The sequence below is a fragment of the Gadus chalcogrammus genome, chromosome 1, assembly GCF_026213295.1.
Source record: "Gadus chalcogrammus isolate NIFS_2021 chromosome 1, NIFS_Gcha_1.0, whole genome shotgun sequence".
Taxonomy (NCBI): domain Eukaryota; kingdom Metazoa; phylum Chordata; class Actinopteri; order Gadiformes; family Gadidae; genus Gadus; species Gadus chalcogrammus.
The window spans coordinates 21,756,024-21,772,134 of NC_079412.1; the positions used below are offsets into that span (position 1 = coordinate 21,756,024).

Below are 16,111 nucleotides of genomic sequence, written 5' to 3' on the forward strand. Positions count from 1 at the left end.
ATCCCTCACTCTCTCTCTCTCTCTCTCTCTCTTCTCTCTACACACATCCCTCCCTCTCTCTCTCTCTCCCTCTAGACCTCCCTCTCTCTCTCTCCCTCTATAGCCCTCCCTCTCTCTCTCTCTGTGGCCCTCTCTCTAGCCCTCCCCCTCTCTCTCCCTCTCTTTACACCTCCCTCTCTTTTTCTCTCTACACCTCCCTCTCTTTCCATGTCTTTCCAGCACTCCCACTCTCTCTCTAGTAGGACTGGCTCCACCTTTTCCCATTCGCTTGCTCGACCTTCCCCACCTGCTTTCTCTCTCTCACTGTCTCTGATGTGATGCTTTCGCCACTTCCCCTCCGTCTCTCTCTCTTTCTTTCTCTCTATGTCTCTGTCTCTCTATGTCTGTCTATGTCTCTTTATCTCTCTATCCAACTCTCTCTCTCTCTCTCTCTTTCTATGTCTCTCTCTTTATCTGTCTCTCTGTATAGCGCTCTCATATATATATATTAGTCTCTATTATTGCCATGTTCATCTCTGCTTTATCCTCTCTACACATACACCTCCCTCCCCACCCACGCACACACACACACACACACACACACCGTGGACACCAGAGCTGCATGTTTAACATTTAAAGAGCAGAACTTAAACGGCCAGGCAAGATGTATAAGTCAGACTGGTTGACACACACTCTCTTTCTCATGCACTTTTCACAAACACACACACACAAAAAAAGCCACTGTGTTCCAAGTGTAAATAATTCAGTGAAGAAACGCAACTGTCAGTCCCTTATCCTATAGCCATGCTGACACACACACACCCTCACAGTTTATGCACACAGACACACACAAACACAGATATAAGCGCACACAGACACACACACACACACACAAACACACACGCAAACACACACGCACACACACACACGCACTCACACACACACAGTTTGCTTAGGAGAGAGGGATGTCAGAGATGGAGAGAGTGGGGGGAGATATGTGGAAAAAGGAGAAATAGAAAGAGATGTAGAGAGAAAGTGAGAGAGAGGAGGAGGAGAGAGAGAAGGACCAACGCTGAGAGAGAGAGAGAAGAGAGATAGTGGAGGAGAGGGGAGGAGAAAGTGGAGGAGAGAGACAAAGAGAGGGAGAGGAGAGTGAAATAGAGAGAGGAGAGAGAGGAGAGAAAGAGCGATGGAGAGGTTCAGAAGCTTTTTGTGGACGTATTGATCGTAAGAAGAGACATTCCAAGGGCTGAAGGAGTGGTTCTGTGTGTATTTAGTGTGCGTGTGTGTGTGTGTGTGTGTGTGTGTGTGTGTGTGTGTGTGTGTGTGTGTGTGTGTGTGTGTGTGTGTGTGTGTGTGTGTGTGTGTGTGTGTGGTTGTCTGTGTTGCTTGTGTCTGTTACCTGTGTGTGTGTGTGTGTGTGTGTGTGTGTGTGTGTGTGTGTGTGTGTGTGTGTGTGTGTGTGTGTGTGTGTGTGTGTGTGTCTGTGTGTGTGTGTGTGTGTGTGTGTGTGTGTGTGTGTGTGTGTGTGTGTGTGTGTGTGTGTGTGTGTGTGTGTGTGTGTGTGTTGCATGTGTGTGTGTGTTGCATGTGTGTGTCTATATATAGACAGCAGGGCTGAGTGGACCAGTGCTTCCCAGACAAACAGGAAACCCAGAGTGTCCTTGGGAAAGTGTCCTGTGTAACGTTGAACACCTGGTGAGGGGGGGCCAAAGATGTCATGACGTTAGATCAAGGTCCTGTGTAGCGCGGTCACCTGGTGAGGGGGCTGCTGGGGCCTGGAGGTCACATGATGTCAGGATGTTGAATATACTGCCTATTAAAAAGTGATGATGTGCTGTGGCAGTGTTTCCGTGTCAGGTCAGGCTCAAGTTCACGGCTAATCAACTCAGGTTAGGCGCTGCTCCGGGAACTTTGACCTTGACTTATTGGTGGGGAACATTCCTTGGCGCCGGAGCCTCTACATTACCCCTCCTCCTCCTTTGGTACACATTTACAGACAGACGGATGAGGATCAGATAGGAAACCCAATTCCACCGTGAGGCCCATTTGAATGTGTTGAAGAGACAACCATTGACATGAGTTAATATCCCAGTGTGTTGACTATGTTGTGTCTAGTCTACTGTGTGAACCAGTAGAAGAGACAGTCCCCCCTAGGCCTAAAAGAAAAAAGAAATTGGTTCCGGTTTCCGTCCAAACCTGTCAATTTATGTGCGACCCAAATAATTGTATGAACTTGAAAAAAATAAATAAAAGTTTTGATGCAAACTATAATGACGTTTTTGTACAGCACCTCTTCATTCTGTACAAGGATGAGCGCATTCTCTAGTTTTTAAATGGAAACAACCTACCTATCATTCGCTGCCGCTGGAAAAAATAAAATAAAAAAATAAAATAAATTCCCTACCTACCCATGACCTCAACTGACAACCAACAGGAACCAAGCTTTTTTGGCCCTATCAGCCTCCAGATTAAAGGAGGAGCCCCCCACAGGAGGGGTGAAAGGAACCCTGAGCCTCTTGGCAGACCGCTCTGGTTTACTAGGATCTGAAAGAGCACAGCACAGCACACAAGGTAGGAAACAGCACACAAGGTAGGAAGGAGCTAACCGGACGCAAGCACACACAGAAACAAACGGAAGGGACAGAAGAGGGACAGAACTAGGGAACTGAAACAGCACTAGCAGAACTAAGCCCATTAGACTACGGAGACACGGGGAGGGACTTTAGCTAGCCTATGGATCAGACCAATCAACCAAGAAAGAAATCAAATGACATTGACAGCAGCATGTGTAGGCAGTGGATCCCATCTCAAACACTGACAATAAGCGAGCAAGAACGCAGCGCACCTTTATTTCATGCCTTATTGATGAGGTTGCTCCTCTATAAATGATTCACACAAGGTTTTAAAAATGCTTTCAATGGCAAGCAAGCTTAGCAGGCTGCATATTGCCAATATTATGTGGTACTTATTCCCCATTCATCACTTACTCTACGATAACAAAACCCATCATCAAATGTGTTCATCACTGTTTGAATGAAGAGCTTCTCCAGTTACATCGAGCTTCTTAAGCTAGGTCTATAGCAAGGTGTATAGGGTCTTTAGCAAGGTCTATAGGGTCTTTAGCTAGGTTCATGGGGTATTTAGCTAGGTCTATAGGGTTAATAGCTAGGTCTTTTGGGTCTATAGCAAGGTGTTTAGGGTTAATGGCTAGGCGTACAGGGTTTATAGCTAGGTCTATAGGGTATATAGGGTCATTAGCTATGTCTACGTCTATAGCCTATAGGATTATCTCTCTCTCTCTCTCTCTCTCTCTCTCTCTCTCTCTCTCTCTCTCTCTCTCTCCTCTCTCTCTCTCTCTCTCTCTCTCTCTCTCTCTCTCTCTCTCTCTCTCTCTCTCTCTCTCTCTCTCTCTCTCTCTCTCTCTCTCTCTCTCTCTCTCTCGCTCTCTCTCTCCAATGTCTGGACTCTCTCTGGCTCTCCCAGCAACCCAGAGTGTATAATTGAACACTCATCCATGATAGATGAGAAACAAGTTGATGCCTATAAAAGCCAGTAGACGAAGAGAAGAGGAGAGAAAGATAGGGAGAAGAGGAAGAGTCAGAGGAGAACAGAGAAAGAATAGAGAAAAGGAGATGGTTAATAGAGGTGAGATTGGGGGTAGTAGGTGAGAACCATAACTCAACAACCGAAATGAAGATTAAAAAGTACAGCAGATGAGAGGAGAGGAGAGGTTAGGATAGGTGAGGAGAGGAGAGGAGAGGAGAGGAGAGGAGAGGAGAGGAGAGGAGAGGAGAGGAGAGGAGAGGAGGAGAGGAGAGGAGAGGAGAGGAGAGGAGAGGAGAGGTTTGGAGAGGAGAGGAGAGGAGAGGAGAGGAGAGGAGAGGAGAGGATGAGGAGAGGAGAGGAGAGGAGAGGAGAGGAGAGGAGAGGAGAGGAGAGGAGAGGAGAGGAGAGGAGAGGAGAGAGGAGAGGTTGGGAGAGGAGAGGTTAGGTGAAAACCTGTGAGGTTCTCAGGTCTCAGGTGAATTAGAGGTATAGAGGTGAGTACGAGATAGAGAGTAGTGAGTTAGAGGTAGAGAGGTGAGTTAGAGGTAGAGAGTAGTGAGTTAGAGATAGAGAGGTGAGTTAGAGGTAGAGAGGTGAGTTAGAGGTAGAGGTGAGTTAGAGGTAGAGAGTATTGAGTTAGAGATAGAGTAGTGAGTTACAGATATAAAAATAAAATACCTCTCTAGCGCACACACAGACACACGCACAGAACACACACGCACACACACACACACTGTCCTCCAGATGGGCATCTTGGTGACATTGTGTTCTATAATTAACACACTGACTTCCTGAGTATCACTGACCACACACACGCACACACACACACACACACACACGCACACACACACACGCAGGCACGCACACACACGCACACACACACACACGCACACAGGCAACACACACACACACCCACACAGGCACACACACACACACACGCACACACACACACACACGCAGGCACGCACACACACACACACAGGCAATACACACACACACACACACACACACACACGGGCAACACACACACACACACACACACACACACACACACACACACACACACACACACACACACACACACACACACACACACACACACACACACACACACACACACACACACACACTAAGGCCTTAGGTGAAGGAAGATTAAATTAGAAGGCATATGATCAGGAAGCAATAGCTTTCAGAGCACCTCTTCCTTATATCCGAGTGCACCGGGGAGGTGAGGGTGCTGTCGGGGCCGTGCAGCAGTTATTATTTCAGTGTGATAACCGGTGTTCATCCGCCAGCTAGAAGTGAGTGAAAGGCTCTGCAACAACATCTATTTGGAGTTGACTGTGCATGCGTCCTCATGAGACTTCTAGATTCAAGGCTTCATCGGGGTATCTGTTTCCAGCTGGCTGAGCACAGATCTCACTACTCCATGTGGCGTTGATCACCGAGCCTTCCGTTAGTTAAGAGCAGAAAGGAGGACTGAGAAGTAAGGAAAGGAAGCGAGCAAGAGAGAAGGTGTCCAACATGTTGCATAATGACCCACTGTAGGCTATATGACATCATGCACCTGTCTGAAACTATCTCAGAAGCAACCAATCAGGGGTAGGGAGACCAATAAACACATTTGTTGAAGACATGAATTCCGACACACCATAATGATCCCTCAAAGATCCTAACAAGACATCAACATCTCTTCGTCCGAGGTTGGTTATAACTCAGCAGCTAGGGGCTGACCACACAGAACAACGTTACAGAAATGTACCCCTCATTAAAGTCAAACTGTGTTTGACTCCGCTCACTGGCCACAAAGCGGCTCCTCTAAAAGAGAAGAACGATCCAACCACAACGAGAAGGTTACTTTAGTAATGATGGCAAATGGCTAATGGCAAGTGGTTTGAAATTTGGATGGTTTAGTGTAAGTCTATAGCCCAGTCAGGCTGAATGTCACATTATACTGCATGTAAGATGCATGTAAGATTAGACTCCATGTAAGATGCATGTAGAAGCACCAGGTGGTAACCTGACTGCTGTCCTATCTGTGACTTAGCTGGCTTCTGTCTGTTCACCTGGCTACCTGTCTACTGTCTGTTCACCTGGCTAACTGTCTACTGTCTGTTCACCTGTCTAATGTATGTTCACCTGTCTGCCTGTCTACTGCCTGTCTGTTCACCTGGCTACCTGTCTACTCTCTGGCTCCCTGTAGTAGCTCGCATCAAATTTAAGACGATGGTACTGGCATACAAGGCAGTCGATGGAACTGCCCCTGCCTACCTCCAAGCATTGCTAAAGCCACACACCCCAGCTCGATCCCTCCGCTCAACTACCTCAGCTGGACGTCTGGTACCGCCATTGCTAAGAGCTAGCAAAGGCCGTTCAGCAAAGTCACAACTTGTCTCGGTTTTGGGACCTCATTGGTGGAACGAGCTCTCTGCCGCTCTCAGGACCACAGAGTCGCTCACTATCTTCCGAAAAACCTGTCTACCTCCCTTCTGGTGTTCCCGTCTACCTTTCTACTGTCTGTTCTCCTGGCTATCTGTCTACATGCCTTCTGCTGTTCACCAGTCTACTGTCTGTTTACTTGGCTATCCGTCTACTGTCTGTTCATCTCTCTACCAGCCTACTGTCTGTCCACATCATCTACCTGTCTACCTACTCTACCTGTCCAACGCATCTACCTGTCTACCATATCTACCCCGTCTACCTTCTCTACCTGTCCACCTCATTTACCTGTCTACCTGTGTACCTCATCTACCTGTCCACCTCATCTGACTACCTCATCTGACTGTCTACCTCACTATCTGGTCTACCATATACTGCACCTGACCACCATTGGAAAAAGCAGTGTATATAGTAGATGGCATGTGAGTATCCAGCAGTAGTACTATACTGGATAGCATGTCTGGTACCAGGGCAACACGATAGCACTGTGGCATTTAGACCAATCAGATCACTTGACAGTTTGACAGGATTAGTATTAGGATAAATGGAAGAGAGAGAGCAGGGTAACCTGAGCAAGCACACAAACACATACGCATGTACGTATACAGTATCTTTATATACACACACACACACACACACACACACACACACACACACACACACACACACACACACACACACACACACACACACACACACAAACACAAACACATGCACAAACACAAGGGACAGCTCTGGTGTCTGGGCACAGAAGGTAACATAGACACACACACACACACACACACACACACACACGCACGCACGCACGCACGCACACACACACACACACACACACACACACACACACACACACACACACACACACACACACACACACACACGCACAAAGTAGATACAAATAAAACACATCCTGGATATACAATACAAAAAAGGTAAACCAGCCACACAGACACTAGATACACATGTGCAATACAAACAAACAAACACACATGCTCAAACACACACACACACAAGGTAATACATACCGTAGATTACTATCCTCATTAGCTAATAAAATGCACACATATTGATATATTATACATGTAGAAAGATAGAATAGGGCCTCAGCTGGTCATGGATTACGGCCTCCTACACAGAACTTTTATAAATTATTGTGTGTTTAGTTCTTCGCACTCTGAAACTAAAAACGACCATAAGTCTGGTTCCTCTTCACTCAATCAACAGCATCCCCTGCAGACCTGTCTCCCCCCAGTCCTGTCTCACCCCCAGATCTATCTCCCCCCCATAACTGTCTGCCCCACTCATACTGCTTCTTATCTGGCCTCACCCTTTCTTCCCTCCATCCTCATGGTCGACAGGAAACAGGAAGCCGGGAGTGACCGCCCCCTGCTTTGGAGGAGGGTCCAAATACTCAGCTGTGATTGGTCCTTAATGCCCACTGTTGGGGGAGAGGGTCCAGACACTCAGCCGAGGGTCGCTCCTGGGGGATGTGGCTTTAATTAAAACACAATTTCGACATGGCTCCTCGTTCATTGAACCAATTAACCCCCAGCTCAGCCAATCAGATCTTATCTCGTTAGAGGGGAACTCGTTAAGAGTGTGTCATTTCCCCCTAACCTGGTGAGTCCTCTGGGTCCTCGGCTGCTGGTCCTTAATTATCTGAAGCTCTCTGTTGGACCTCAAACTCTCCAGAAGAGCTTTCTACTTTTTAGTGTTTTATCTTCTCTCTCAGGAGACTCATGTCAGACCGTCTACAAAAGTGGATCTAAATCCACAGAACTATACGAAGCTACACACTTCTGTTCTGTTAAACTTCTGAAATAAACCTGGCTAGCTCCTTCCGACCAGCATGTGGCTGCACATGTGTGTGTTGAGGATGGATGTCAGTTGGAAACTCACCTGTTTTTCTGGAGCATTCTGATGAATCGTTCTGTCTGCTGTGTTCTTATGAACACTACTCCTTTCTCTACTGAGAGAGTAGAGAAAGACTGAGAATCCACCAGTTCAACCAACGTCTTTGACTGGTTATACGGTGAGCTGCCCAGTTCAACCACAGTCTGCTACTGGTTCGACTGGGAGATACCAAGTACAACCAGTCCTATACTGTGGTTTAAATAATGAGTGAGAACAAGACACCTTATCACAGATCTGGCCTCAGAGTTCACATTAAAACAAGAGTTTGGACCAATCTGACTCCACAAGAGGTGTGTGTGTGTTTGTGTGTGTGTTTGTGTGTGTGTGTGTGTGTGTGTGTGTGTGTGTGTGTGTGTGTGTGTGTGTGTGTGTGTGTGTGTGTGTGTGTGTGTGTGTGTGTGTGTGTGTGTGTGTGTGTGTGTGTGGGTGTGTGTGTGTGTGTGGGTGTGTTTGTGTGTGTTCGTGTGTGTGTGTGTGTGTGTGTGTGTGTGTGTGTGTGTGTGTGTGTGTGTGTGTGTGTGTCTGTTGGGCTGCTGATCTGCACTTGTCGACTCAAAGTGTTGCGGCAGGTACATTGCATAAAATCAACTACACAACACACAAAAACAAAATCACGATCGACTATGAACAGGTTCCATCAAACTATGAACCTGTCTGTTTAGTATCAGGCTCGATTTTCGGGGGCCATGGTGATTTCACCCTGAACAGCTGCCCTGAAATTGAGAGTTACTGAGTGTGAAACCCATTCGAGTGCTACACTGAGGATACAAATAGATTCCAATAGCCGTGTCCAAGTACCAGAGGTTACAACGTTTGTTCATGTCATTATCGGCGATAAGAATGCGTCCGAAAGTGTCCGAAAAAATACTGAGCACCAAGTGCTGTAAACTTAATTATATTTTATTTGCATTGTATACTATGGAGTGAGACTCACCGTGTTTTAGTTTGTTTTAAATTAACCGCCAAGTCCCTGTGCTTCTCAGGTCTTCTGCCAACCATTTATTTACTTTACGTCGTTTTACCCTTATTCGCCGTTATCTGACTCTATTTTACCTTTAGTGTTCGTGTTTCAACTGAAAATAAAGGGCTCGAGGCAAGTTTTCCCGCCCAAGAATATTCTGGCCAATTCTAGCGGGCTGCGCTCTGACGACGTAGTACGGAAATGCAGCATGTATAATGAGAACGAAATGTATTCATGTAGGCTCTAGTTTACGATATCGTTATCCAACATATCGTTATTTTTTATGCAAAGCAAATTGTAGTTTAATATATATATATATATATTAAACTACACTTTGCTTTGCATAAAAAAAATACTAGTAAGATACGATATTCTGCTTTGATCAGAGAACGGAAGACAGCGGTGGTTGGTTGTCCCAGGAGGCAAAACTCTTACTTTGAAGCCACTACAAGTCGCTTTAATGTCAGTTAAACTCAAACAGAAGTTTACAAAAACAGCATCAAATCAAACCAGCTGTGAGGTCTCAGATCACAGATTTAGAAAACAAGATATTTTAGGACCCTGCCTCACATTCCCTCACCCCAAGAATCAGAGGAGGTGGAAGTGAAGAGAGGAAAGAGGAGATGGGAGGAGAGAGAAGTGAGGAGATAGGAAGAGTGATGAGAGGAGAGGAGGAGAGAAGGGAGGAGGAGACAGGAGAGAGGAGGTTCATGTCGTTTCCATGCAGAAATGAAGCAGGCAGAAACAGTCCAGTCATTAGTATGGTACTTTAGTTCACATAGTTACAGTATTCAACATCATTATAGACATCACTTCATAAATAAATGTTATTGATTTCAGTTAGGAATGGCAGCGCATGTACAAGATTCAACAAAATAAGAAGCTCAGGCCTCAGCATCATCCAGGACACAACCGCAGCCGACAAGATCTGAATCCAAAATAACATGTAAAGACAAGCCGCTGCTCGAGTTAGATAAAACGAGCTGGACAATGTTATCGTAATGTAATTGTAGCCCAGTGAGGAGCACCACTGTGGCCCATCGAGCATCACTGTTGATCATTGAGCGTCACTGGACTGGTGAGCATAACCGTAGCCCATGGTATAGCCACGTAACCACTGAACACACTAGAGTTGCAAACAGGCCACAGCACACAGAGGATAACCGGTTATGAAATGGCCACAGCCATGAAGTAATTCATGGCTTGTGAAATTATAAGACACTGAAAATATAAGGAATTAGTCAGTTACAAGCTTGCGTTCCAGGACATATACTGGGCCCAGCGCTTGGACAGAGAGGAACCGTTTACATTACAGACAGGCATCTGCTCCTGGAAATAGCCAGGACCACAACAGTAAAACAAGTTTAATCAGATAAAATCAAGAGGGGTACAGTATAATAACTGAACATTCAGTAGTTCTATCAATGGAGTCTTCTTTCAATCCACAGAGTGCTTTCAGCATTTAGTCCTAGCCCAGTGGGCTTGGTTGGGGTAATGGAAGATATTCCAGGCTATAGTCGGAGCCAGAGCTGTAGGACTGGATGGAAGGGAACGGAGGAGTGATGCTTCCAGGTCATAGTCCTACCCAGACAGGCTCCCATCTTTACTGAGACAGAGTATTTCCAGGTCCTACAGAGATCGGCAGAATTACAGATGAAATAACATGTATGTAAACATACATACATATGCACATGATATATGATATAACATGTAGGTGTATAGTGATATTACATGTTTATTGTATAACATTTGTATAAGGATTTAACAGGTGTATAGTGAAGTAACAGGTGTATAGTTAAGTAACAGCTGTATAGTGAAGTGACAGGTGTATAGTGATTTGACACGTGTATAGTGATACAACAGGTGTATTGTGACATAACAGGTGTATAGTGATACAACAGGTGTATAGTGATATAACAGGTGTAGGGTGATATAACATGTGTATAGTGTTGCACCATTTGTATAGTGATATAACATGTGTATAGTGATATTAAAGGTGCATAGTGAAATAACATGCTTATCGTAATATAACATGTGATTAGTGATATTAAAGGTGTATAGGGAGATCAAATGTGTGTAGTGATATACCACATCTGGATATTGATGTAACATGTGTATAGTAACATAACATGTGTATATTGATATTAAAGGTGTATAGTGTGTATAGTGATTTATAACATCTGGACAGTGACGTAACATGTGTATATAACAGGTGAACAGTGACGGTACCTTCTGCAGGTGCATGTTCTTGGTGAGCTGCTCTTCCAGCATGTTCTGCAGCTTCTTGTTCATCTCCCTCAGGTTCTCGTCTCCGGGCTTCACCAGGTCTCGGAGCACCGCCCCCAGGCCCATCCTCTCCCCCAGACCCCCCCGCTCGCCGTGGGCCGGCGCGTGAGCCCCCGCCCCCCCACACGCATCTACACACACACACACACACACACACACACACACACACACACACACACACACACACACACACACACACACACACACACACACACACACACACACACACACACACACACACACACGTTGGTATGTTTTAGTGTGTGTGTACTCGTATGTGTTTCTACTTCTTGTGTGTTTGTACTCATATGTGTGTTTAAACTCTGTGTGTGTGTGTGTGTGTGTGTGTGTGTGTGTCTGGGTCTCTTGTTTGTGTGTCTATTGTTCATTATTAAGCTGGGATACGATCAGTCTATCAGTTTATTTTGGGGCCTTACACCCCAATACCTCCCGGGATTAGTCAGGTTATCTTCAAACTATGTGAGGAGCACAAAGAGAGGAGAGGAGAGGAGAAAAGAGAGGTTTGGAGAGGAGAGGAGAGGAGGACACATGAGGAGAGAGGAGAGAGGAGAGGAGAGGGGAGAGGAGAGGAGGACACATGAGGAGAGAGGAGAAAGGAGAGGAGAGAGGTTAGGAGAGGAGGACACATGAGGAGATGGGAGAGACGAGAGGAGAGAAGTTAGGAGAGGAGAGGAGGACACATGAGGAGAGAGGAGAAAGGAGAGGAGAGAAGTTAGGAGAGGAGGACACATGACGAGAGAGGAGAGAGGAGAGGAGAGAGGAGAGGAGAGAGGAGAGGAGAGAGGACAGAGGAGACGTGAGGAAAGAGAGGAATGTTCCAAAGCTAAACTCGCTTTCAGAGTAATTTAATAAAGGGAAGTGACCTCATTCCCTCTGATCTTTTTTCAGTCTCATATCCAACAACATTTTGTATATTCCATTTCTATATTTAGTTCCAGTGCTTTCAGAATGTGTGTGTTTACCGGTGCGGCTGTCGTGGACGTAGGTCTCTATGATGGCGCTCTTTCTGCGGATGTCTTCAGCCATGGAGGAGCAGCTCACCTCCAGGTGTTTCACCTGACAGACAGACACACACACACACACACGCACACGCACACACACACACACACACACACACACACACACACACACACACACACACACACACACCTTGTGGTGTCAGATTGGATCGGACTCTTGTTTTAATGTGAACTCTGAGGCCAGATCTGCGATAAGGTTTCTTGTTCTCACTCATTATTTAAATGCCTCCTTGATTGCTGCAGAGGGAAAGAGGTGTTTTGGCTCGTTTCAGATGCTACAGGATGTGTGTGTGTGTAGTGCAGTGTGTTAGAGGATGAGTGTGTAGTGAAGTGTTACAGGATGTGTGTGTAGTGAAGTGTTACAGGATGTGTGTGTAGTGAAGTGTTACAGGATGTGTGTGTAGTGAAGTGTTACAGGATGTGTGTGTAGTGAAGTGTTACAGGATGTGTGTGTAGTGAAGTGTTACAGGATGTGTGTGTAGTGAAGTGTTACAGGATGTGTGTGTAGTGAAATTATACAGGATGTGTGTGTGTAGTGAAGTGTTACAGGATGTGTGTGTAGTGTGATTCATTATGTTGTTTATTTTTAGCAAACTGTTAATTAAACTGTTTACTGTTAGTTTCATATTTTATAATGTTGTAAACTCCTGACTTCTCCTCCTTGCCCCCCTCTCTCCTCTCTCCCCCCTCCCCTCTCACCTTCTCCTCCAGCATCCATTTGTCCTGCTGGACGAGGGCCAGTCTCTGGAACAGCTCCCCCACCTCCTCGTCACTGAGGTCAGCCGAGCCCTGGGGGGGTGGAGGGCTCCCCCCGGTGGCCTGGAGGACACACACAGTTACACACACAAACAGTTAGACGCACGCACGCACGCACACACGCACACGCACACACACACACACACACACACACTAGGGATGGCGAAAATGTAAAATATTCTTGACCGACCACCAAGTCTCATTAACCGGTTGAAACCGGTTAACCGATCAGATAAAAATGTGCTATTTGAAATAACAGCCATTTCGAGCCGCGCCAGCCGGCTGCTATTTCGTAACTCTGCTTACCTCTCTCCCGTTCTACCTCGGAATCTCACACACACACACCACACACACACACACACACACACACACACACACACACACACACACACACACACACACACACACACACACACACACACACACACACACACACACACACACACACACCACACGACAGCTCCGAAGAGACGCCGCTTGTTTAGTTTGGAGGAGACGGAAAAATTGAGTGTGAGGGATAATTTTTTTCACTTCACACAAAAAGATCTTGTGATGGCTAACTGTAGTCTTATAGAGTTTAGTCTACTGTCCATAATAATTTAGAGATCATTTTCTCCGCCGCTCGCATGCGGGAATAATTAAGACTTGAGGAGAAAATAAACAGTGGGCTAGGGACGCGGTGTCCGTCCAACTTCCAATAAGTCGCCTCACCTGATCATCTTTTTGTGTGAAGTGAAACCAAAACACACTCCACAGTCCACACTGACCCCAATTTTTTTTAACCGACAAGCGACAAGATTGATCGGTTAACGTTGATACGGTCAACCATCGGTCAAAGGGTCATCGGTTAACATCCCTATCACACACACACACACACACACACACACACACACACACACACACACACACACAACACACACACACACACACACACACACACACACACACACACACACACACACACACACACACACACACACCTTTTCTCTGGGTGGCTGCGCCTCCTTCATCATGTCTCGGTAAGAGAAGGAGGAGACGGAGGAGGAGTCCCCAGTCTGCTGGGTCCGGCTTGGGCTGCTGATCTCCGACAGAACCAGCTCCTCAAGACCTACACACATGATGTATACATTATATACATTATCACAATGTATGCATTATCATAATATACACATTATCAGGATGTATTATACATTATCAGGATATATACATTATCAGGATATTTTCCTAATATATACATTATCATGATGTATGCATAATCACAATGTATAAATAAAATATACATTAGCACAATGTACGTTATTTACATAGCTCTAGATGAGCGAGCTATAAAGTTAAATAGCTTAAAATGACCTACAGGTTTATGGCGTGATAAACATTCATCAATAATCAATTATATACCAGCTTCTGTAGTGTTCTTCTCTGTGTGTGTGTGTGTGTGTGTGGTGTGTGTGTGTGTGTGTGTGTGTGTTGTGTGTGGTGTGTGTGTGTGTGTGTGTGTGTGTGGTGTGTGTGTGTGTGTGTGTGTGTGTGTGTGTGTGTACCGGTCCTGGTCTTGCTGTTTGTCAGGATCTCCTGCAGTCTCTCCTGTAGTTTATCAGCTCTCTTCCTCTCGGACTGCAGCTGTCGCTTGAGATCCTTCAGCTGCGCACACACACACACACACACACACACACACACACACACACACACACACACCACACACCACACACACACACACACACACACACACACACACACACACACACACACACACACACACACACACTAGGTAATGTTGTTATGATATATATCAATAGTGTAGGTCTATATATAGACGTTTATATCTATCTATATCTATCTATCTGTTGTGTCTCTACTCACCGCTGCACCACCTTTCTTCTCCAGAATCCTCTGACCTTCAACTGTGTCCTTTATGTCCTGCAGACAGACAGACAGACATGAAGGCAGGCCGAGACAGACAGACAGTTTCATGGTGTCATCATTATTTACATGTGTATATATATACATAATTATTACCTGTTTGAGTTTTTCAATGATGTCCCCGTTTTCATCCCTTAATTTCTCCACCTCTGTCAACTGTCTCCTTACTCCTCCATCTCTGCCTCCTTTCCTGAGAGAGGAGAGAGAGAGAGGAGAGAGAGAGAGAGAGAGAGAGAGAGAGAGAGAGAGAGAGAGAGAGAGAGAGAGAGAGAGAGAGAGAGAGAGAGAGAGAGACCCAAAGACACAGAAAGAGAGAGACACAGAAAGAGAGAAAGAAAGAAAGAAAGAAAGAAAGAAAGAAAGAAAGAAAGAAAGAAAGAAAGAAAGAAAGAAAGAAAGAAAGAAGAAAGAAAGAAAGAAAGAAAGAATAAAGAGAGAGAGAGAGATAGAGAGAGAGACAGAAAGAGAGACAGAAAGAGAGACAGATAGAGACAGAGAGACAAAGAGAGAGAGGGAGAGAGAGATTTAATTCAACATCAGTGCGTCCCTTAAAGTCATGTCAGCAGCTTTAGACGAGTATTGGAGCTGTGTTGTATTAATCTTTTACAGGTTGCTAGTTTAATATTCTGGCCGGGTCACTGCACTGGAGGCCGTCTGCCGGGGTTCCCTTGAGCACCGCAGGCATGCACCCCCGCACAGGATGACCATCCTGCTGTCCTCTCTCTCTATTGGCTGTCATTATTAGAAGCAAACCAGACCCTCTCCACCACCTCCCATCCCCTCCTCCACCCTCCCATCCCTCCTCCACCCTCCTCCACCCTCCTCCACCCTCTCCCATCCCTCCTCCACCCTCCTCCACCCTCGCCTCCACCCCTCCTCCATCCCCCTCCACCACCTCCCATCCCTCCTCCACCCTCCTCCACCCTCCTCCACCCTCTCCCATCCCTCCTCCCCCCTCCTCGTTAAGTGTACAGGCTCCTCAGCGTCTTCACAAAGGCTGGTTTCCACGCGGACGTAACAGCGTTACCATGGAGACAACACCACTTTATTTAGCAACATATTTGATTAAAGCTGGCAGAGAATCGTCACAAACACAGAAATAACAAGGAGCCCCCCCCCCACACACACGACAAACCCTTCAGGATAACGTATCTCATGTGTGTGTGTGTGTGTGTGTGTGTGTGTGTGTGTGTGTGTGTGTGTGTGTGTGTGTGTGTGGTGTGTGTGTGTGTGTGTGTGTGTGTGTGTGGTGTGTACCCTCCAAGTG

General features: G+C 46.1%; 1 protein-coding gene across 1 annotated transcript in view; it reads right to left on the reverse strand.

Moving 5' to 3' along the window:
* Positions 1-11,599: 11,599 nt before the first annotated feature.
* LOC130383209 (GRIP1-associated protein 1-like) overlaps positions 11,600-16,111 on the reverse strand; it is a 7,922-nt gene continuing 3,410 nt past the window's right edge. The window contains exons 3-9 of the mRNA XM_056591334.1: positions 14,941-15,034; positions 14,785-14,841; positions 14,466-14,565; positions 13,905-14,032; positions 12,868-12,987; positions 12,112-12,205; positions 11,600-11,604 (exon numbers count right to left, since the gene is read on the reverse strand). Coding sequence (XP_056447309.1) covers positions 11,600-11,604; positions 12,112-12,205; positions 12,868-12,987; positions 13,905-14,032; positions 14,466-14,565; positions 14,785-14,841; positions 14,941-15,034 — 598 coding nt within the window. The remainder of the gene's footprint in view (positions 11,605-12,111; positions 12,206-12,867; positions 12,988-13,904; positions 14,033-14,465; positions 14,566-14,784; positions 14,842-14,940; positions 15,035-16,111) is intronic.